General features: G+C 33.8%; 1 protein-coding gene across 2 annotated transcripts; it reads right to left on the reverse strand.

The window, feature by feature from the left end:
- Positions 1–2,598: 2,598 nt before the first annotated feature.
- LOC133187710 (glyoxylate/hydroxypyruvate reductase A-like) lies at positions 2,599–22,057 on the reverse strand. 2 transcript variants are annotated; one of them, XM_061323112.1, is made up of 10 exons: positions 21,843–22,057; positions 18,800–18,955; positions 18,552–18,577; positions 18,175–18,314; positions 15,244–15,320; positions 12,401–12,491; positions 10,834–10,954; positions 9,213–9,280; positions 3,245–3,390; positions 2,599–2,925 (listed from the first exon to the last, which is right to left on the reverse strand). In XM_061323112.1, exons 4-10 carry the CDS (start codon positions 18,261–18,263, stop codon positions 2,858–2,860), a joined length of 660 nt encoding a protein of 219 aa, XP_061179096.1. In that variant the 5' UTR covers positions 18,264–18,314; positions 18,552–18,577; positions 18,800–18,955; positions 21,843–22,057; the 3' UTR covers positions 2,599–2,857. The 2 variants fall into 2 exon arrangements, with proteins under 2 accessions (XP_061179096.1, XP_061179095.1); XM_061323111.1 differs by having other exon boundaries at positions 3,261–3,390; positions 21,843–22,056.
- Positions 22,058–23,146: the final 1,089 nt, after the last annotated feature.

The raw sequence follows: 23,146 nt of genomic DNA on the forward strand, positions 1-23,146 counted from the left end.
AGTTTGTATGTACTCAGAAAAATCAAAGGTATATTTCTTTTGAAAATTCTATTAACCGCGATTAAGAAGTGCCTAAACACAGACATTGTATTGTCAAAAACATGCTTCTATACCAAAACTTGGAAAATCTAAATCGCAAATCTTCTGTTGTTGTCTACGGAATTGAATGTACCCAGAATGTACTCAGAAAAACCAATGGTGCAGTTTTTTTGTTTTGTTTTTGTTTTGTTTTGTTTTGTTTTGTTTTGTTTTGTTTTTGTAATTCTGTTAACTGCGATTAAGCAGAGTCTTAATATAAACACAGACATTGTATTAACAAAAATATGCTTCTGTGCCAAAACTTGGAAAATCTAAATCGCAAATCTTCTGATATTCCCTACGGAATTGAATGTACCCTTCTTGGGCTTAGTTATGTTGGTGAAACTAAGGGTTCACTTAATAAAAGAATATCGGGACATAGATTTCAAATTAACAACGGGGGCTTGCAGCAATTTTTTAAGCATTTTAATTTACCTGATCATTCTATTTTGTCAATCAAAGTAAGAATTCTAGAAAAGATTTACCATTATACAAATAGCCCATCAATGAGTACGGCTTTCCGTCGACAACGAGTCGAAAGGAATAATGGATAACAAAACTAGGCACGGCTTTTCCATATAATAGCAATGACAATGTCAATAGTGTTGGGAATCTTTCAAGCCAACAGTGTAGCAATGTGAATGTGATGGACTTTTTAACAGTATACAGAGACGTACGTAAACGTTGGACATCGCTCTTACAATAAACCTATTATTCACGATGTCTCCTTTGATTCACAACTACCTTATGTAAATAAACAGTAAACCCTTCATCACATTCTCACCAAACTTTATTCTGTCCCTTTGGAAATTTTGAAGAGTCTACTTGTTAAAGTCAAGGAAAGTCCATATTTGGATTCTTCGGCACCAGAATACAGGCCCGGATCTGTGATTATGGATATTACAATTCATAGTCTCTTTAAACCGCCACGTTTTGTGGAAGAAAATGCCACTCAACCAACTCATTTGTTCCTTTAACTTTAATTTTCTAACAAAGGAATTAACGCAGTAAATATAAGTAATATTCTTAATCAACGCGAAAATGAAACAAGAATTAGATAGGTTCAGTATGTACCGGTACCCGCTGACAAAGCAGGTACCAACATTGTCTTTGTAAGGCTTATCATTTGAATTGTATTTTAGAGGAACTAGGATTTAAAATATGCAAGTGGTTATCCAACGTATGCCATAGCTTCTTTCTAAGGAATAAATTCTTCAAAATCATATGTCAGTATTAAATATCTTTAATATTCCCAACAATCAAAATGAATTTCAGTTATCATAATTATATAGGATTCAAAACTCCATAAAAATCCTTACAAACAAAGATACATAGTGGGTTCCAGTAAATGTTCTACCAACCCTCTTTTTTTACAACTCTCTAAAATATTTACAGCAGAAGTACTGTACAACAGTATATTCGAGAGAAGTGGTGTAAATCAGACGTGGATACTTAGAAACTTCAAGGAACTTTTAGAAAATTTGAAATCACGGAAGTTTACCAAACTCCTTTGTCATACAGTTTAGTTATTAGTTCGCGTCTTACCGTCTATAGTCAATCATCGAAATATGAAACATATGTGGGAGACTGTGTGGATTTTTCTTCGGATATGTTATGGCTACACCCAGATATTCTATTTGCCTTTCCAATATGACATCATAGCAAGCTATATGACTGGAACTTGATAAAGATTTCTTAAATATCTTTTTTAAAGAATTATTTCAGGACCTAGAAATAAATTCAAACAAGGAAAACACAACATAAACTAAGTCTTGTCATTTCGGATTCATACGAATAGCGAAGTATATGTTACGGGGATTAAAACTTTTTTTATCTTTTGGTTTCCGTATAGGTTTGTTTGTTTAACGCCCCTTGGAGAGTTTTTCACTCATATTGAGACGCCACCACTCTTGGTGGAGGGCTGAAAATTAAGAAATGTACTCGGTACTTAGGGATCTTTTTTGTGACACGGGACATCGGCTTATACGATGCTATCCGAAGGACAGACTTCAGCGTCGCTCAATGGATTCAAATCCGCGACGTAAGGATCAATTCCTTACTTTGCGACACTAGAGCAAACGCTACCACAGCGCCACGAGGTTGATTTTCTTTATATGACTATTCAAAATAATGTGTATAAAATATATATATATATATATATATATAATCCTTAGTCATTAATAGAGGAAATTTGATTAGCCACTATCTTGTTTATTTGAGGTTGGTAGTATCATCTGCTAGATTCTATGGGGTATCATTTTTAAGGAAAAAATAAGACATTTAAACTTTTGAAATAGAAGTAGGCACCATATGGCAGGCAACAGTATTTCTTTTTATTCGTAATGTCAAGGAATAAGATAATGACCTTAACCTGAATTTATTCCTAAAAAAGACTGTCTAATTTAATTTATTTATACCATCACTTGGTGATGTTAGTGTCTTCGTGAATCTGTGATAATATCACTGATTTTTACAATTAATGTGAGGAACCAATCCTTCATAAATATACTAACTAAGAAAAACTGCTTATATCATTTATATTTTCCTCCATTGTAAATTAATCATAATATGGTATACTGTATACATATATCATGCTATGGAATGTCCCTTTTCCAAAATATTGATAAATGTATTGCTTCGTAATGAACAGATAGCGGTAAATTATTTGAAATGTAAATTTAATTATGCTGCTTTATTATTGGTTGTGTTTCAAACCATGATTAATTTTGTCCATTTCATGAAAAGTGGCCTTTAATCTGTCTAATATCCACGCTCAAAGTCAAGGAGGTAATCCAATGGCTGTCCACGGATAAACTTGTTGTAATTTGAAACAAATACTTTTGCAATCTGAAAGAAAGGGTAAAGGAAATTGAAGAAATAAAGTATAGAATTTCAACTATAGTATGAGGCTTTGAAACAAAAAAAAAAAAAAAAACATATGTACAGTGTAGTTACGTTTATAATGTTACCAATAGCTTTCATTAAAAAATAATTTAAATGAAAGAGAAATATTCTCTGATAAACGAACAAATAATTATTTTATACAAACATCGAAATACTGCAATCCCTGAATATTTTTTTTTTTTTTTTTTTGGGGGGGGGGGGGGCGCAAAAAAAAAAGATATTTGAAGATGTATATATATATTTAAAAATAATGAATGTCTACTTATATGCTTATGTACAGTGTCTGTTGAAGGAGGTCCCGCTATATGAGGAGTTATCGTTACGTTCGGATGTGACCACAATTCACTCTCAGGAGGTAGTGGTTCCTTGTCTGTTGTATCTAGGATGGCCCCTCCTATCCAACCATTGCTTTGAAGTAATGCAACATTTCAAATAAAATATAATTTTAGCTTTTCTATAAATAAAGATTAAAAGTTTATGATAACGGTATCCGAATTTCTCTTATTTAGAGATTCCATCATATGGAACTAGTTCTTACTTTGTACAAAAAATGTTGTCCAACGGATTCAAACGATGTACAAATGGAGAAAATGCAGTGAAACATGTTTTGGAAGTGTCATAGTATTATAAGTGTATAATTTGTTTGTTTGTCGTTTATCGTCACTCTAGAGATTTTTTCTCTCATATGGAGAAGCCACCACTTGCCGGTGGAAGACTGCAAATTTTGACATATACACAGCACTCAGGGGCATTGAGCAGTGAGGAATCTTTTTTTTTTTTTTTTTTTGCCAGCACCTACTGCGACACGGCACCTCGGTTTATGCAGTCTCACCCGAAAGACCGGTCTCCACGTCCCGCAGTGGGATTTGAGCACGCAAAGTAAGGATCAACTCCTTACTCCACGACTTTTAGGGCAAACGCTCTAACAACTGCGCCACTCGGACTACTATAAGTGTATGTTTTGTTGTTTAACGTCCCTCTCGAGAATTGTTTCACTCATATGGAGACGCCACCACTTGCCGGTGGAAGGCTGCAAATTTAGAGTTGGTATTAGAGCAGTGAGGGGTCTTTTTCGTGCCAGCACTTACTGCGCCATGAAACCTTGGTTTATGCGGTCTCATCCGAAGAACCGGTCTCTCTGTCCTGAAATGGGAATCGAAGCCGCAAAGTACGGATCAACTCCTTACCTCACGACTCTAGGGCAAACGCTCTAACCACTGCGGCACGCGGACAATAAGTGTATGTTTAGTTGTTTAAGGTCCCTTCGAGAATTTTTTCACTCATATGGAGAAGTCACCACTTGCCGGCGGTTTGACCTATACTCGGCACTTAGGGCCATTATGCAGTAAGGAATCTTTTTTGTGTCAGCACCAGGGATGGGGTAATCGTAATCGAGTAATCGTAATCGATTGTAATGATTACTGTTTTTCAAGTAATTGACAGTAATCTGTAATCGAAGAGATTTTCGATTACTTGTAATCGTAATTTAATCAATTACAGCTAAAATTTTCAATGTAATAATAATTACTTTTATGATAACTTTCGATTATTTTATACATAAATGGATGTTATTTTGGAGAATTAATTCCAGTCAATCACACATAAATATCAAATATAAACCACCTAGTGTAATGTTTGGATTTCCTAACTTTTCTTATCATAAGTCTAATAATGTTCTCAATAAAATTTGCATATAGACCTACTGGTCTAGTATTAAATAGTTCAGAAGTGTATTTCATCAACCATTTATTAATAAAATATACCCCGGTACAGATTTTTCGTGTGCATTTTACATTTGACCCACTGTCCTATTGCTGCATGTCCTTTTTCATATTTCAGATGTTGAAAAACTTTGTCTTGTAATAGAAAATTATAAATAGCAAAAACAGATTTAAGTGCTGTATTAAATATAAATAATTTTCTAAATAAACTACATAGTTAAGTACTCAAAAAAAAAAAGATGGAAATATTTATTCACATCTGAAAATGTTTAAACAACTTCAAACTTGTGTTTTAGTAACTTTAAAAATTTGCAAAATCATTCTCATGTTTTCATTCAAAATTGTAAGGTTGCTTTTATATCAGTGAGGGGTTATAAGTGCCTGTAAGAGAGGGTGTAAGTGTCACTGTGTTTGCTTATCTTAATTGGCTAATTAATTGACTGAGACATATCCCTGATTGCAGATAATGAGGTGTAAACTGTGAACTACTTTGTGTTTAACTATCATTCCATTGAAGACAAAAAATAATATTAAAAGAATTAATAGCTCTCAAAACACTTATTTCAATACAGAATGAAACTGTGTTACATGTATTAGTTAAGTTACTTAAAGACACATTTAATTTACATGTTAATTACTAAGAGTTTGTTCTAATTTACTTATTTTTTTTTTAAAAAGACACATACAGGAATGTTTAATGTGTACTGTCAACATACGGACAACCCAAATACTTCTAATGAAGTAATTCACAATAAAATATTAAATAATTTTTTCAACAAGTCAATAAATATGGAGGTACAGATCTAAGGTTGAAAGGAATAATTAATTCCTTGGCATATTTTATTGTAGGAATCATGTCTCCACTTTCCATGGTAGAAAATCCCTCATTTGGGCATTTAGTGAGAATGTTAGCCAGAATAAAACCTTAAAAGAATCTGCACTGAAACTGCTGGAATACATTCAAACTTCAGTGGATAACATCAACATTTACCATTTAAATATTGCTTTGATATTTGAAGGGATAAAAACTTGGAAGTAATCGATTATCAATCGATTACATCTTCCAAAGTAATCGATTACAATCGATTACAGGACAAAAATGAGTGTAATCGATTAATAATCGATTACACAAAATTCCTCTAAGTAATCGATTATTAATCGATTATATTTTTCAGTAATCGTGCCCATCCCTGGTCAGCACCTACTGCGACACGGGACCTTGGTTTATACGGTCTTATCCGAAGGACCGGTCTCGACGTCCCTCAGTGGGAATCAAACCCGCGACATAAGGACCAACTCCTTAGTCCGCGACTCTGCAGCAAGCGCTCTGCTATTTATATGAAATATTTTATGAGTATTTATACTTCCCACACATTTATATCAAAGGCATCTTCTTCCACCTCAAGCAAGATGCATTTTGAGAACATTCTAATCTTTTGAATTTTCAAAAAAATATTTAAAGTTTTAACACACATATTATATATTAGATTCTATCTGCAAACAGGGGCGTTTCAAAGTTAAGTTTTTGCAAGATCGTATTGAATACAATTAATTTTATTCTAGAGAAATTAATCAAGGTAACCTTTTTAATAGTCAATGATAATTAAATAGTACAATTAAGACACGTGAATTTTGCAAAAAGGTCTAACACTTTGCATGTTGTTTGAAATATAGACATGAACTTTATGACACTCTCCCCGTCATGACAGCTCAAGTTTGCAATGACCTGACGTCATATCTTGGTAGTTCAGGGAAGTGACTGCAAAGGATTACTATGATATTTTTAGGGAAGTCTTAACCTACCCGCGTGATTGGTGAATTCAACATTGAAGATCTTGGAATTAAACTTAACGTAGCTCGCGGGTTTGCTGAATAATAAATCCTATTGCACAATACGATTCGACGTAGAAAGCTTATCGCGTTTACAGTATCAAGCTTCAAACATTCAAAAATATCTTTAGCAGTATAAAATGAAATACATCTTTACAATAAAGCCTCTGTGGTCTGTAAAGATATCTATTTATAATTAAATGTATGTAATTAAAAATGAAGGACGTCTCTTGATTCTGTGATTGACAAGTCATTTCGTTCTATGATATACGTTTATGAGAATCCACGATTATTATGCTACCTTTAATCATATAACTTGTGATTCATAGAGACATTGTATTTGTTTTAACATTTACGATTTTAACTCTGGCACATTTTGCTATAGATAACAATAATTTAAAATAGATTTTCAAATGCAATCAAATTCGATAAAATATTTATTTCCTATATACATGTAGATTTGTTCTACATTTCCCGCATTGCTTCAGTTTATTGAAAGAAAAAAAAGTCATATGACTTCTTTCCTATATTTTATTGAAATAGTGCCACTTTATTGCAACTTTTACAAGAACATTATCGTCAATCAATAAAAATTGACTTTAGGGATTAAGATTGTATGCGTTATTTTGAGTGAATTGTTGAGTTATTCATATTTTTATTAGTCACGCAGTCATACGAAAATAATGACGTATAATATAACGTTGTAATGAAAATATAATGCATTTGATTGGAAATTATAAGAATTTAAAGTTTATTTTGTAAGAAATTGGGCTAGAACACATACATGTTTTAATTTCTTGCTATAGATTGATTCTTAATTAACTTAACATTCATTGAGTTGAGTAACTTAAAATTTGTCTGCTTCATTTTAAAATTATGAGTATGGTTTTGAAGTACGTTTAAAGGCGTGAAAGGCTCATTTTACTATATATTTCATTGAAATAGCGTCAAAAAATTGTTCTCATCAACATCAGTGAATTTTAAATACAATTACAAATTAACCACACAGATGAATACCAAAAAAAAAAAAAAAAAAAAAAAAAAAGAAAAAGAAAAAAAAAGAATAAAAATTCTGAAGCAAATGGAATTAGCTAACAATTTTTCAATGATTGTTTTCAGACAGACACTAAACCTCCGATCTATCTTAAAACTGTTTTAAGAATGTATTCCTCCTGAGTTAATACTGATTTATGTATTCTTGCTTGAACTTGAGACAATTACAACTCATTTATGTATATTTTCGAAGTTTCTCATGACAAACCAAATTACAACTTTTGAATGAATGAACAACACATTTCTAAATGGTTCTAAAAGTTCTCATTAAGGAGTTGTAGCATTATCTTGATTGATCGTAACCGTAGGTTGGCAATCACTGGTGCATTATACGGTATTACCAGGGGAAACCATGCTTCTCCGTTACAGTCTCCTGTTGAAGCTTTGATAAACTGTACTATAATCTATAAAAAAAACGCTCTTTCTCCAGAAATTGTATTAGCATCACGATTAAATAGGGATGATATGTTGCAATCCGTGACTACTACCGTAACAGTATGACCTAAAGCTTTACTAGAAATGTGTTGAATGTGACTTGAGCAGTCTAACCTGGTCAGTTTATAGATCGTCAGGGTCGGTTTACTCCCGATGAAAACAGACACAATTCGACCGTAATTTTTCCCATTTAAGTTCCAAACCAAATTACAACTTTTGAATGAATGAACAACACATTTCTAAATGGTTCTAAAGTTCTCATTAAGTTCTAGGTAAGTTATACAATGTCATGAGTACGTGTCTATCGTCTTAAGTAGTACTTACTTAGTCCAATCCGTCTGCAGTACTTTCGGACAAGGGAACTTAAAACAACCCTTGAATGATTGTACTGTATTCCTAGAAGAACATCATTTTACCTTATAAGCGTGTATAGAATAGAATATAGAATAGAAGTCAATATGAAACTTTATAGAAGGTTATATTTTTACATCATTCTGTCAAACCATTACAGTACCTAATTATTAATGATTGTGGTCTCATCGGTAGAATGGATCGCCAACTCAATTTTTACCGCCAAGTTACTCTATTTATGAAACAGTACATAGTCGTGGAGTCGCCCGCGTGGAGCAGTGGTTAGAGCGTCTGCTCTAGAGTCGCGGAGTAAGGAGTTGATCCTTACGTCAAAGGTTCGAATCCCACTGTGAGAAGTGGAGACCGGTCCTTCGGATGAAACCGTATAAACCGAGGTCCCGTGTCGCAGTAGGTGCTGGCACGAAAAAGATCCCTCACTGCTCATTGGCCGTAAGTGCCGAGTATAGGACAAAATTTGCAGCTCTCCACCGGCAAGTGATGGCGTCTCCATATGAGTGAAAAATTCTCGAGAGGGACGTTAAACAACATACAAACAAACAAGCATAGTCGTGGATGATTGCAACTTAAATTGGGAATATGTGCCTGTGACTTTACACATTCAACCCCGACCACAATCCGCTTTATGATATCATAGGACGGAATAGGACGTTTCAGTAACGAATTTGGTGTGATGGGGGTTTAAAGAAAACCGTTGTTAGCGAGAATATCTCTGATATAAGAAATCAGATTCTGATTTGTTTGATAATCAACTGCTCTCTTCTTTTAAAATTTGCAACGATATAGTCTTTGGAGAATGTCATAAAACTTCTCACAACTTACTTCAAGGCGTTCAGTAAAGACGATTCATCAATGACATCACCCCGTCCTATATTAATGAACACAGATCTCTGTAAATAAGGGGAAAAAAAAACTAAATGTTAAGAATATTTCTCTGGAATCATTAAATAAGTTATAAGATCCAGTTTTTATAAACATAAAACATACTGTTTGTTTATCTTTTACGAAGGGTGCAATTGTAGATTACAAAAATCAATGGTGTAGTATTCTGAATTTCTTTCTCACTGTAATTTAGTGGTCATAGTAGCCTAGTGGTATGGCATTTGTTTTGAAGGGGAATGAAATGCGATAAGAGTTTCATAGGGGGAGATAACAGAGAGTATGCAAATATAACATGAGAAAAATTCCAATTTTGAATGAAACAGAAGGAACCTTAATGTTTATTTTTAATTCTTTTATCAAATGATGTATTTACTACATATGGTGGATATTGATTGTACATGTAATATATATGCATTGTATTATTTGTAAGATTGATCAATAAAAGATATGATTTAAAAAAGGCGTTCGTTTATGGATCGAGAGGCCCGGGTTTGATATAGAGAAGTCACCATATATCGGTGAAGGGCTTCACATTTAGACCTATGCTCGGCACTCACAGCCATTGAGCAGTGAGAATTCTTTATCATGCGTCAAACCTAAAATGTAAACATAGATAGTGTCTGTTCCAAGCTCCCGGAGATAGACTTGAATGTCACGGGTCTTTCGGGTTAGGTCTTCCAAAACGGACTCCCGTGTTAAGGTATGTATTGGCACGATAAAGAACCCTCACTGTTCAATGGCTCTGAGTGCCGAGCATAGGGTTAAATTTGAAGCCCTTCACCGGTATATGGTGACCTCTGTATGAAGGAAAACTCTCGAATAGGAAGTTAAATAACACACAACCATTCAATTACTCACTACAATATCATTAACATATCTTGTAAACTAAAACAATTCATAGATGTACAAATGTCATTAAAGATAAATAACACAAACAAACTAAACTTCTGTGTTTTCAAATATTGCTGTCACGGCTAAAATATGTGAAGAAATATGCAAAATGTGTTAAAAAAAAGAAAAAAGCAAACTGAATTATGTCAAGTAGAGCAAATCGTTCTTACTGAATACTGTGAATCACTATTTTATTTGCGAGAGAAATTTATCACTTTTTTCGCAAAAACTTTATTTACGCGTCATTCGGCAAAACTGTCTGCTTGCGAAAATTTCACTCTTCTATTAAAGATTCTAGAGAGGAAAAACCAAATTTCGTGAAAATATTGTTTCTCTATGAGTACCTACAGCAATCTTGCGAAAATAAAGTGATGCGAAAATTTAGGGATTTACAGCACTCTACTCTATATAGGTTTTCTAAAATGTCCTTATTTGTAGAAATATGTAAAAATGAGTAAAATGTAACTCTTCAAAATGAGGGGAAAACATTGTGGTTGTGTAAGATATACATGCCTTCCTACTAACTTGGATAATCTTTTTAATTCGATTGATAAAGCACAGGACCGACTTAAGAGAGGTCCCGGGTTCAAATGCATTCCGAGGCACAAACTCTATAACAATTTGTTTGTGTTATTTATTTGTTAAAAAATTATATCATACAATAGGGTACCTTGTCCTGGCATGCTTGTAGAATATTTCCAGACAGCATCCCTTTAGTATCTGGTGTGCTTGGTAGAACGCTGCAAACGTAGTCACAGCCTGCAAGGAATTTTGAGAGTTCGTTCTTCTCCCTAAGGTTTTAAGAACACATATACATAAAACATTATTGTTTAATTCAGTTTTAGAATTGAAATCCATATATGATGTTTTGAATTTGTTAATCTTCAGCTTCTTTAACGAGGATTGTTCGGAAAGTTCGTGGACTATGGCAATCTTCGTTATACTATCTTCAAGAAATTTAAAATGAGCACATTATCATATGTAAAAATATTTATTTTGTTTAAGTGTGAACTTTCATTACATGTGATATAATAGAATTCATGTTATTTAATTTTAAAATCAACACGTTTTGTAACCATGGAGCAAACTCAACAACACTGTGACGTCAAAAACATACCGACTTGAGGTTCTCAAAAATACTATCCCTATACATTTCACACAGTATTACCCAATACCAGTGCACTTATTAAAAACGTTTCTTTATAACTTGAAATCTATTTTAACAATTGTTCGGGTAGCATCATTTTGTTTGTCAGTGTTATTTTTTTTTTTCACTGCATAAGTGTGCTTTCACAAGATCAGCATCTGTGAAGCGCCAAACTCATCATGACGTTAATAACTTTTCAATGTTTTTTGATAAGATTTTTACAGATAATCCATCTCACAGATCATCATCGTCTAAACAGAGTAGTCTATCATTCAAATACCGCTTGTACCATTTACACATGAATGCATGGCTCGCTTTTAACATATTTCCTACTTTCTCCGGCATTTTCAGATTTTTTTTTCTGGAGTTTTCCAGAGTACAACACAAAATTGTATGGTTAACTGCTGCTCCGTGACGTTCTACGACATCAAGTTTTTTGCCTTTTTTCAATGAGGATTACCTATCTTCTGAAACTGATTTATTTTCAACGAAGCAAAATATTAAGTCATAATTTGGAATCAGAAACGAGAAACAATTCTTAATTTAAACGTGTAGAATTTTTTTCGTTTTTGTGTCATTTTACGGAAGATATGATTTTAGACATTATTTAGTGTCTTGATTGTAAACTAAAAAATTTTGACCTGCTCCGCGATCCGATTTTCGCATTTTTTAAGTCTAAATAAGTTTGAAATAAACCACGATATTTCAAAAAAGTTTGATACATATCATTTGAATTTATTGTTGAAATTATTCTCCCAAATTTTGATATAATATGACGTTAAGTTAAAAAGTTATGACGGTAGTCCACGAACTTTCCGAACAACCCTCGTACAAACCATAATAAAAACTAGCTACATGAACAAGCAACAACATAAATGTTTGCTGGTCCTTTTGTGCCAAAAGGTAAATTTTCGTTACGGACAATACATACTTTAATATCTAAAAAAAAAGTGTACATTTAAAACAGACAGAAATTTCGAAGTTCAATTTACACTAAACTTTGATAAAAATTGGGATTTTTTTCTGTTAGATATATGACTGTTTTTTTTTTTTAAATAATAATATGGAAAGAAATACTGCAAACAATTACATAAGAAGGTCAAAATGTGGAATTGATGCCTCCTTCTTAGATTTTGACAATCCCCAAACCACCATACCAAACGCTTTACAAACTGCTGCAACTGAAAAAGAAAAACAATTAAATAATACTCTAGCTCCTTATTGCTTAATTCAAAAATTTAGTTCAGCAAACTTTTATATATATATATATATATATAGAGAGAGAGAGAGAGAGAGAGAGAGAGAGAGAGAGAGAGAGAGCATATAAACATTTCTTATACAAAGATACCCAGTTCCACCCAAGTGTTGAACTATATATGCGGAACCTGTCTCTCAGCTGTGTTAGATCAATCGACCATCTATGCAATTTTAAAAATAACATGTGTGACGGTACATATTGTCGTTTTGTGCATATTGTCGACAGTGACAATATGTACCTACCCTTACTGCACATATTGTCGTCTATCGGTACATATTGTCGCCGGTTGAAAAAGTTAAATATGTACATATTGTCGCTGGCGATATTATGTGCCTCACCCTCACTGTACATATTGTTGCCCAACAAATATTGTTGCTTAAAGATTTCTTTTGGTGTTTTTTGGTAGTTTTGTGAATGTAATTGGTGTGTTAATCACACTGCCGTGTCTCGTATCCTATTTATCCTATTTCATGCAGCGTCATTGTGGCGGTACATTTTATCTTCCTGTTCATATTGTCGCCGCCGATAATGTGTACCTACCCTCCCTGTGCACATTGTCGTCCATCAGAACATGTCGCATGACAATACACGGCAATGCTCTATAAAAATACGACTAATAATTGCTTTACTGTGTTTGAGACGATAATTTTTAAAGAATTTTCTCATATATTTCCTTATAAAACTGAACGCGTATTGTGGTCCAATTTAGGCCTGGTTTGATTTGAAGATACTTGAATCTGCGCTTTCTGAAGATGCTTCCATATAAATATCACTAATCACGGGCCTACTGTTGTTTCTCAGTGGTGAATTCAGAAATTTCAGAACGGAAGGGGGGGGTTGATTGATTGTATGTTGTTTAACATCCCATTCGAGAATTTTTCACTCATATAGAGACTTCACCATATACCGGTGAAGGGCTTCAAATTTTGACCTTTACTCGGCACTCAGGGCCTTTGAGCAGTGAGGGATCTTTATCGTGTCAACGCCTGCCGTGACACGGGGCCTCGGTTTTTAAGGTCTCATCCGAAGGACCCGCAACTTTCACTTCAAAGTGCCGAGCGCATGGCGAAGGAACAGTTGCTACCCATTTTTTATCGACTTAGGTCAGTCGCGGCCGAGATTCGAACTCACGACCTCCCGATCACGGAGCGAGCGCTCTACCGACTGAGCTACCGTGAACGGTGAAGGGGGGGGGAGGGGATGCGGCTCAGAATTTTTTTGACAAGCAAAAAAGAGTCATTTGTATGCAAAGGTTTGTTACTGTATTTGTTAAGTAAATTATTTATTTATAAAATTTTACCTGCTGACTAAATTGAGAGTGTATACAAGTTAAACAATTGAGAAGGTTTTTCAAGATTTTCTGTATATATTCCTATCTATAGAACTTTGATCACCCATTGTGGAACCACCTTACCCCTGGGGTCATGATTTGAACAAAATTGATTTTGTTTTGTTTGTTTGTTGTTATAATGTCCATCTCGAGAATTTTTCATTAATATGTAGACGTCACCACTTGCCGGTGAAGGGCTGCAAATTTAGACCTATCCTTGGTACTGAGGGTCATTGAGCACTGAAGGGTCTTTTTTGTGCCAGCACCTCAAATTGAACGTACGTTATGTAATGAAGCTTTCACATAAGTCTCTTCTGACCCAGCTGTTCCTGAAAAAAAATTCGAAATATTCTGTAAAACACTTTGATCACCTATTGTAGCCACACCCTTCCCCTAAGGGACATGATCTGAAGAAAAAAACAACTGAATCTACACTTCTTAATGAAGCTTTCACATAAGTTTAAACTTTTCTGACACAGTGGTTCCTGGAAAGATTTTTAAAAGATGTCATTAAATTTTCACTAATTCTTAACTATTTCCATTGAAAGAGGGCATGACCCTTTATTTGAACAAACTTGAATCCCCTTTATCCACGGATGCTTTGTGGCAAGTTTTGTTGAAATTGACCCAGTAGTTTTTGAGAAGAAGCTAAATTTTTGAAAAGTTTACAGACAGAGAGACGGTCAGACAAAATGTGACCAGAAAAGCTCACTTGAACTTCCAGTTCAAATGATCTAAAAATGTCAGCCCCAACACCAATTCTATTGGCACATGACTATGTATATTAACAATAAAGCAAAAAAAAAAATTTCCAAATAATCATTACTACTGAACATTAAAACTAATACATACATTCAATCTCCAAGTATTTATAAGAAGAAAAAATAAATTTATCAGATATCTCAAGAATTACGGTATCTTGAATTATCATAGCGATTACATCACTCTTGGGCACAATTTTCTGACCAAAAAGTTTTCAACCTACAGTATTGCGAGAATGCTGTCTGTCTACCTCGTCAAAACAATATATTGACGACAATAAATGCTGACCTTGACTGTTCATATTGTCGCCGACGATAATATTTTCTGGTGCTTGACTGCACATGCAGGAGGAAAATAAGGCTCGTCGGCGACAATGTGTACCTATGGACGACAATATGTGTAGTGAGGGAAGGTACATATTGTCGCCGACGACAATATGTACAAAACGACAATATGTACCGTCACAACCTGTTTTCGATGACGATGAAATTCTAGAATTCTATTTATATTGCACGTTATTCCTATTTGTAAATAGTTTTAATATTTGATCGATCATTAAGTAGAGATATCAAACTTTAATCACTTTTGGACCCAATCGCTCCAGTTCCCAAAAGCCCAATAGACAACTTTGACAGCGAGCGCTTCTGGACAAACCCCGTTCTAAAATAATAATAATGATTTATTTTTCATAGTGACTTGTGTAATACATTTTGAAATGATTCATCTTTAATAAGACACTTAAAAAAAACTTACTTGTATACTTGAGTATTTACACAGTAGCACCGCTATGGGCGCCGGAAAAGGGGTAAAATTACGATTATGTACAGCCAATAATTACTTTGCAAAAACATATTGAAATACTAAGAAAGACAGATAGGCTCATTTTCGAAAAGACAAAAAATTAATTAGTTAAAACGAGATTAACTAGCTCGTTATAACGAGATACACTGTAGCATACTCGTTATAACAAGAAAACTAACTCCGTTATTATAACGAGACTAACTCGTTATAACGGTATAATTATCTTGTTATAACGAGTTAAATAATTTTTTATCTTATCAAAATGAGCCTATCCGACATTCGTAAAATACAAAGCACAGCTTAAAATTAATCAACAGATTCAATTCAAAATCAAAAGATTCCGTTGAAAAAAAGATCACGTATGCAAAACCAACAGTCATTAATAAAATTAACACTAGATTGACTTGCAAAAAAGAACAGTCTTAAACTTAATTAAATTTAAAAAAAAATAACGCTAGATGCGAGTTAATTATGGAAAGTCATATACATGTATGCATACGTTCAGTAGCTATTTAGATATTTCTATGCACTTTTTATGAAATAGTAGAATTATATACATGTACATAATTTTATTGTTTTTAATTAAAAAAAATAGTATATGTGATTTTGTTTTTACTGTGTTTCCCCTTTTATCTATAAACGCATTTGACACAAAAGATCATTTCTTTATATCAAATAAATTTTGGAAGATTAAAGGTTTTCAAACGTCGAAGAGGGGCGTCGTTTTCTTCGCAGCCCTCAGAATTTTGTACTTGCTACTTGATTGATCCCATGATCAAACATAAATACAAATGCCCCTAGGTTAATGAAGTGTTTTTTTAACAATTAATTTAAATCTGCAGATTAATCCATGTAACCCAAGGTATTTAACAAATATAACAAGCTCGAAAATAGTTTTCTTTCATTAATTTTGTAGAGAAATAATAGATAATGTTTTAAAGAAATAATAAATGCAGCAAATTTAGATCAGTGGTGAGGGAAGAAAGTTTGAGGAAGGGTGTTAAATACACAGGTCTTTAAAAAATAGCTGATATGGAGGGAATTTTTTTTATATATTTTTGTAAGGGTTAAATTTTTCCTAAGTTATTTGTCTTTATGCTACTTATTTACGATTAACGAAACTGCGATTATCTGAAGGGGGGAGGAGGGTTTTGACCGTCTATCCCCGCTTTTACAGCTGGCATGTGTTGTATAATAAATATTTAAACAATGCCGGAGTACCGATTATTTTTTTTCTCCAGAAAATCTAAGGGAGTGGATACGTGTACAACGTGGACAGTGGAGCAAAAAACAAAGAAGTTTAGAACCTGATACATTTATAAATTTACATGGGGACATTTCAATCCAGTAGCTGTTCAATGGGTGCAAAGAACAAAATAATGGGGACCCCGACCATGCCGCCACTTAGCTGCAGAACTGTAGCCTTATGGTTTTATATTTTAGTTTTTGACCATAACGCTACAGATCCCGTAATGCAAATTTTGTGCAATTTACGGCGCAAGATTTTCTGCGCACTTTGGGGATGTATTTCGCCACTTTCCAGCATTGGTCAATCAACAACCTTTCATTCCCTAATTCTAGACATTTTTCTAACATCTCCTAACCCTTTCTAGTCGTCTCTACAGACCAATAAACTCGCTTGTTGTGAATTTTATGCCATCCGACAACAAATTTATCAGCGAGTTAATTGGTCTGTAGATACGACTAGAAAGGGTTATGACGGGAATAAAAGGTTGGTTATAGAATATGTCTATATTCATTGTGCATCCAGCCGCCACTTTGATATTTTATTAAAAACAAAAATTAAATTGTTCATGTTACCTTATGAGAATTAGTGTAATGCAACGTTATTGCGCGTTAACAAGTGTTGTTTTGAATTTTGCGCTGGATAGATAGAATAAAAAAGTTGTGATACATGTTGTACAATTTGCAAATTACAAATTTACAATCTACAAATTAAGCTTTAAAAAATGTAAACAAAGACGTTATATAGTGTACTATAGAGAAAAAAAGTTGCTTTATGGATGTACCCCGTCCATAATTAATTCTGATGACCTTTTTTTGTTTGCTTGTCAAGGAATTTTTCGCTTGGTGTGTTTGTGTGTTGTTTAACGTCACTCTCAAGAATTTATCACTCATATGGAGATGCCACCACTTGCGGATGGAGAGCTGCAAATTTTGACCTACACTCGGCACTCAGGGCCATTGAGCAGTGAGGGATCTTTTTCGTGCCAGTACCTACTGCGACACAGGACCTCGGTTTATACGGTCTCATTCGAAGGACCAGTCTCCACGTCCCACGGTGGGATTCGAATCCGCGACGTAAGGATCAACTCTGATCCTTACTCCGCGACTCTAAAGCAGACGCTATAACCACTGTGCCACGCGGGTGACTTTTTTGCTTGGTAGTCCCAACTCAAACTGATAATGTTTATTATATTATTATTAATGTGCCTCCCAACTTGAATTGCCTGTTTTTGCACGTCATCTAACGTCAATTCCGTTAATGACTGTTGGTTTTGCATCGGTGATCTTTCGTTCTGCAACAGAGTCTGCTAAGTTTGCAATCGAGTCTGTTTGTATTTTACTTTTTTTTTAAATTGATTGTTCGTTTTGAACCTTCATCTTTTATACCCTTTCTGACGCCTATATCATTCTGTAGAAAATTCTAAATCTTCCTTAAAAGAAATTGTTAATTGAAGAATAATGTCACCTTTCCCATCTCTTCGCTTTTTGAGATTCTAACATTTGAGGGAAAAAATGTTCCCTGGAAATTATTTGTCCAAGCACATATTCCGACATATATTCGCCAAATCCTTCACCCAGTCTCGTGAAAATGATGTTTTGTGGCTGCTACATAAAAAGAATTTTTTAAAATTATTACTTTTATCTAAAGATTAATGACTGTTAAAATAACCTTATAGACAGTAGAATAAATATAGATGTTTTCAATAAATATATAATTTTTTGACTGTTTCTTCTCCTTTTTTTTTTTTAAAAAAAGTGATTCATCAACTATGTAACCCAGTAGTCAGGGTTTGTATTTTATTCTGTCGTGTGTTTGTTAATTTTAAGAATTTGGAGGTTTACCTTAGGAAATGCTTCAAACAAATGTTCTGATCCTAAATAAAACATATAGTACCAAAAATGTATATATATGCTCAAAGAAATTATGTAAAGAAAGAATTTCACTCTAAAGCAATCAATAGGTTAGTTTTATGTTAATAAGATAATATTTTTAGATTTTTTTTCTAGTCATATATCAGTTTAATATATTCTATCGTATTACATTCATGTCATATGATTTCACTTTAAGGAATATACAATATTTTAACAACACTTGCCTGCGCTACAGCCTTGAAACCATTTAATGTTTGTACATTTTCCACTTTTTAGAAGTTCAACAGAGATACGTGACCAAGTAATAATGATATCAGCCTTGCTTCTTTTCACATCATCTATCAATTCCTCAATATTTGGTTGTTTGTGAAAAACTGGAAGTTAAATAACTACAACGTCATTTTATATGAATGCTCAAATAAAACACCTAAGTATGAAAGAAGATACAATGAGCTGTATGATAAAAATGATTTCATCTTTTTGTCGAATAAAAAAAATGTTTTATTTTGCCCAACACCACAGGGCTCTAACTGGCGACTAATTTAGTCGTCATGGCGCCTAGAATTTTTCCATAAGTCGCCAAATTGGCGACCAATTTAAAGTGACTTGGCGATCGTCGAATTCCGGAAATTTTTTACATTTTTCCTGAAAAAAAGAAAAGAAATTTTAAAAAAGAGGAAATTATTTACGTCGTGTTTTCTTAGACAAAATTGCCTGGCGACTAAAAATTTGCGTTGGCGACTAATACTTTTTTGATAAGGGACCAGCTAGCGCCTAAATTTTAGAGGCCTGCACCATCAACTTAGAATCGAAAATTTTAGAGATGCGATCTGTATCAGCCTCTATGACTGCTTTTATATTCATGATATAAATTAGACAAGTAGTATTAAAAAATGCAAAAAAATATGTACAACTTCTATAATTATAATAATATTATATGAGTTTCTCAAGACCAACCCAACTGATTTTAAACGAAGATGAATACTAATATCTTCCTCATTTATTCATCGAAATGTTTCATCTGACACATTTAAATTTCAGTTTGGATCATCTCCCTTTTCAAAATTCGTTTATGTCCCATATTTATGTTTTGTGTCTGTTAAACTATTTAACATTGTTAATAATACCGTAGAATTTCAAACAAAATATTAAATGTCACAAGGTGGCAACAATAGACAACCTGTTTTACAGGCTTTTATTCATTGGAGAAGGATAAGACATGGTGTTTTAGTGATCCTAAAATTAGAAAAGAAATAAGTATATTTTGTAAGTTACTGGGCTATCAAGACACTTATTGCATAAATAAAGATTTCATATACGCCATATATAAAGATACTCTCAATTCCTATTTCTGACATACTTTCTACACGCTACAGATAATGGTTGCACACACCACACACACACACGCCCACACACCCACACACCCTCACACACGCCCACACACCCGCCCTCTAGCACCACACACAGATTTTGAGCTTGAAAGCTTGAACTTGAGCTGTGGATTAAGCTATTATGGAATCTTGTAAATATGGAAACTAAAATGAATCAAAGCGTGATCTGACCAAAATGTATACAAATTCTTCAATGTATTAATCGATATTTTATTTTCTAATTAAATTGAAAATATATAAGCCTGATATAAAGCCGTAGTAAGGCACACTTTTACATATAAGCCTGATATAAAGCCGTAGTAAGGCACACTTTTATATATAAGCCTGATATAAAGCCGTAGTAAGGCACACTTTTATATATAAGCCTGATATAAAGCCGTAGTAAGGCACACTTTTATATATAAGCCTGATATAAAGCCGTAGTAAGGCACACTTTTATATATAAGCCTGATATAAAGCCGTAGTAAGGCACACTTTTATATATAAGCCTGATATAAAGCCGTAGTAAGGCACACTTTTATATATAAGCCTGATATAAAGCCGTAGTAAGTCACACTTTTATATATAAGCCTGATATAAAGCCGTAGTAAGTCACACTTTTATATATAAGCCTGATATAAAGCCGTAGTAAGTCACACTTTTATATATAAGCCTGATATAAAGCCGTAGTAAGTCACACTTTTATATATAAGCCTGATATAAAGCCGTAGTAAGTCACACTTTTATATATAAGCCTGATATAAAGCCGTAGTAAGGCACACTTTTATATATAAGCCTGATATAAAGCCGTAGTAAGGCACACTTTTATATATAAGCCTGATATAAAGCCGTAGTAAGACACACTTTTATATATAAGCCTGATATAAAGCCGTAGTAAGTCACACTTTTATATATAAGCCTGATATAAAGCCGTAGTAAGGCACACTTTTATATATAAGCCTGATATAAAGCCGTAGTAAGTCACACTTGTACACTAACGTACTAGTATTACAGGCACACTTGTACACTAACGTACTAGAATTACAGGCACACTTGTACACTAACGTACTAGAATTACAGGCACACTTGTACACTAACGTACTAGAATTACAGGCACAGCCCCTGCAAAATCTTAAAAGTTCAGCGATATCCGCTTCACTGTAAGTTATGAGTTTTTAAACACATGTAGCTATTATCCCTACTATTTTGAAAAGTGCTGGGAAGTGCTTGTGCGCTGTTGCTTTATTTCGTAATATAGCATTAATTAAATGTATATTACTTCCAAGTAGGACGTTTATGGAAAGACTAAATTTTACACAACTCCCTAGCATGAAGAAGTTGCTCCCAGCAATTTTCATGTTAAGGAATTTGTAGTAAACACAATTAAGTTCAAAGTGAAAAGATATCCGCATATTGATGAACTTTTCCGATATTTTTAGCCTTACATATTTTTTTTCTGATTTTAAACCTGACAAGTGACAAAACAGCTGATGTACATGTAAGTGACCCCGCTTTGGCCGAACTCAGCTGAGACCCGAAATATACATATGCAAAAAGCAGAATACACATTCATCAAAACCTATGCTTTAAAAAAATATACACTGTATTCATTTTCTCGGGTGTCCTTAACCTATCCGCGAAATCAAAAGAAAAAGAAAATGTGCATTTTGATTCAATTAACTGACTAATCAGTCGGAACGTCTTGCAGTTAACCTAACCGGTTAACCAAAAGAAAGAAATACTGCAATACTTAGATTTTGTTTAATTAGGAAGGTTATCAATTATTAACATCCTTATAAAGAATCAAAAGAAACATTGATCAGTAACTGATATCTTATTATACAGAATAGTGATGATCACAGTAAAGGGGGAAAACAATAACGATACAAACCTCCTGTTAGTGGAATGTTTACAACATTAAGGGAAGGTATTTGCTCCTGTATTAGTTTAGCCAACCCCGAAAATGGCGATGCAATACAAAGGGTATGCTTGTCAGTGTCTGATGGTCGATCCTTGTTCATATTTTTGTTAGGAATTTCTCACAGGCAAAAGGAAAACGATAAAAGCAACCGTTTATGTTTACTTAGTCAGTCTGTTATCTGACGATAACGAAATAGAAGACTATGTCTGTTAATAAATGCGTTAATCTTAATTGCTTGCGTATTCAGAGTCACGATGACCAATAACTTAAATATATCATTTCCATACTTAACGTTACAGAAATAAAGAAAATATAGGGTACATGTACCTGAATATAAAATCACATCATGAGAGTGCAACTGATGATATCTGCAGATTGCTGCAAAGTAATGTTTTATCTGATAAACCTGTATGAACTCGATATAAAAAGATTTCACTTGATAAATTGAAATAATGAAGGTCATGATACATGAAGGAGGTAGGGTTCGTCCAGAATCTTAAGGTAAAAAAAAAAACAGCGTTACAAGGGACATCAGATACATGGAAGAGGCAGAAATCTTTATTGCATTTTGGGAGTTAAAAAGTTGTAATGAAAGGGTATATTTGCCTGAAAATCATAAATAATATTAACAAAACGAGAAAAATATCTTTCCAAAAAAGATCCAGTACAGCATCGTTGATTTTTAACAATATATGCTTCAATCAATGACCGTACATGAAATGCATGGATATAACGAACAGTATTCAAGCTTAAAAGTCAATTAAACAATACCAATTTTAGAGCACAACAAACACGGACCTCTAAAACATCCGAGGTGGGATCAGGTGCCATGGAGGAGTGAGCATCCCATGGCGACCGGTCACACCCGCCGTGTGCTCCTTATCATTATCATGATCGGGAAATAAAGGGATAAAACCGTCGACAATTCAGTGTGTAAATAATGACCTAACAATAAGTATGAAAAACGTCAGTCAGCATTTGACTTAATGATAAATTGTATTTGCTGACAATGTCATTGTATCGACCATAGAACTTACGAAATGAAACTTTAAACGAGACTACTTGTTTGTAAGTAGCTTACCTCGTTTCAGAAATTGTTCATACGTAGAGCATGCTCTTGCGTATCGAATCAACTGAGAGATATAAACCCCGTATGCAGGTGATGAAGGTATATTGCTCCATAAGTAAGGGAAGTTTAATAATTGTAAAGTTGAGATCATCACGTTTATCGGCTTGGTTTAGATTACCATTAACGTCTTTTTAAAGTAAAATAT

This window comes from Saccostrea echinata, unplaced genomic scaffold, assembly GCF_033153115.1.
Source record: "Saccostrea echinata isolate AGI-Se365-2 ecotype Australia unplaced genomic scaffold, CSIRO_AGI_Sech_v1 ptg000015l, whole genome shotgun sequence".
In the NCBI taxonomy this organism is placed as follows: Eukaryota; Metazoa; Mollusca; class Bivalvia; order Ostreida; family Ostreidae; genus Saccostrea; species Saccostrea echinata.

Excerpts from the sequence above, each read along its gene's own strand:
- LOC133187710 (XM_061323111.1), bottom strand. The coding sequence starts at position 18,263 with ATGTCGGAATATGTGCTTGGACAAATAATTTCCAGGGAACATTTTTTC. Across the intron at positions 12,492-15,243 it reads TGGAGCGATTGGGTCCAAAA|TTGCAGCAGTTTGTAAAGCG; the intron begins GTGATTAAAGTT and ends TTTCTTTTTCAG. Across the intron at positions 3,391-9,212 it reads TCTTTACTGAACGCCTTGAA|CAATGGTTGGATAGGAGGGG; the intron begins GTAAGTTGTGAG and ends ATTACTTCAAAG.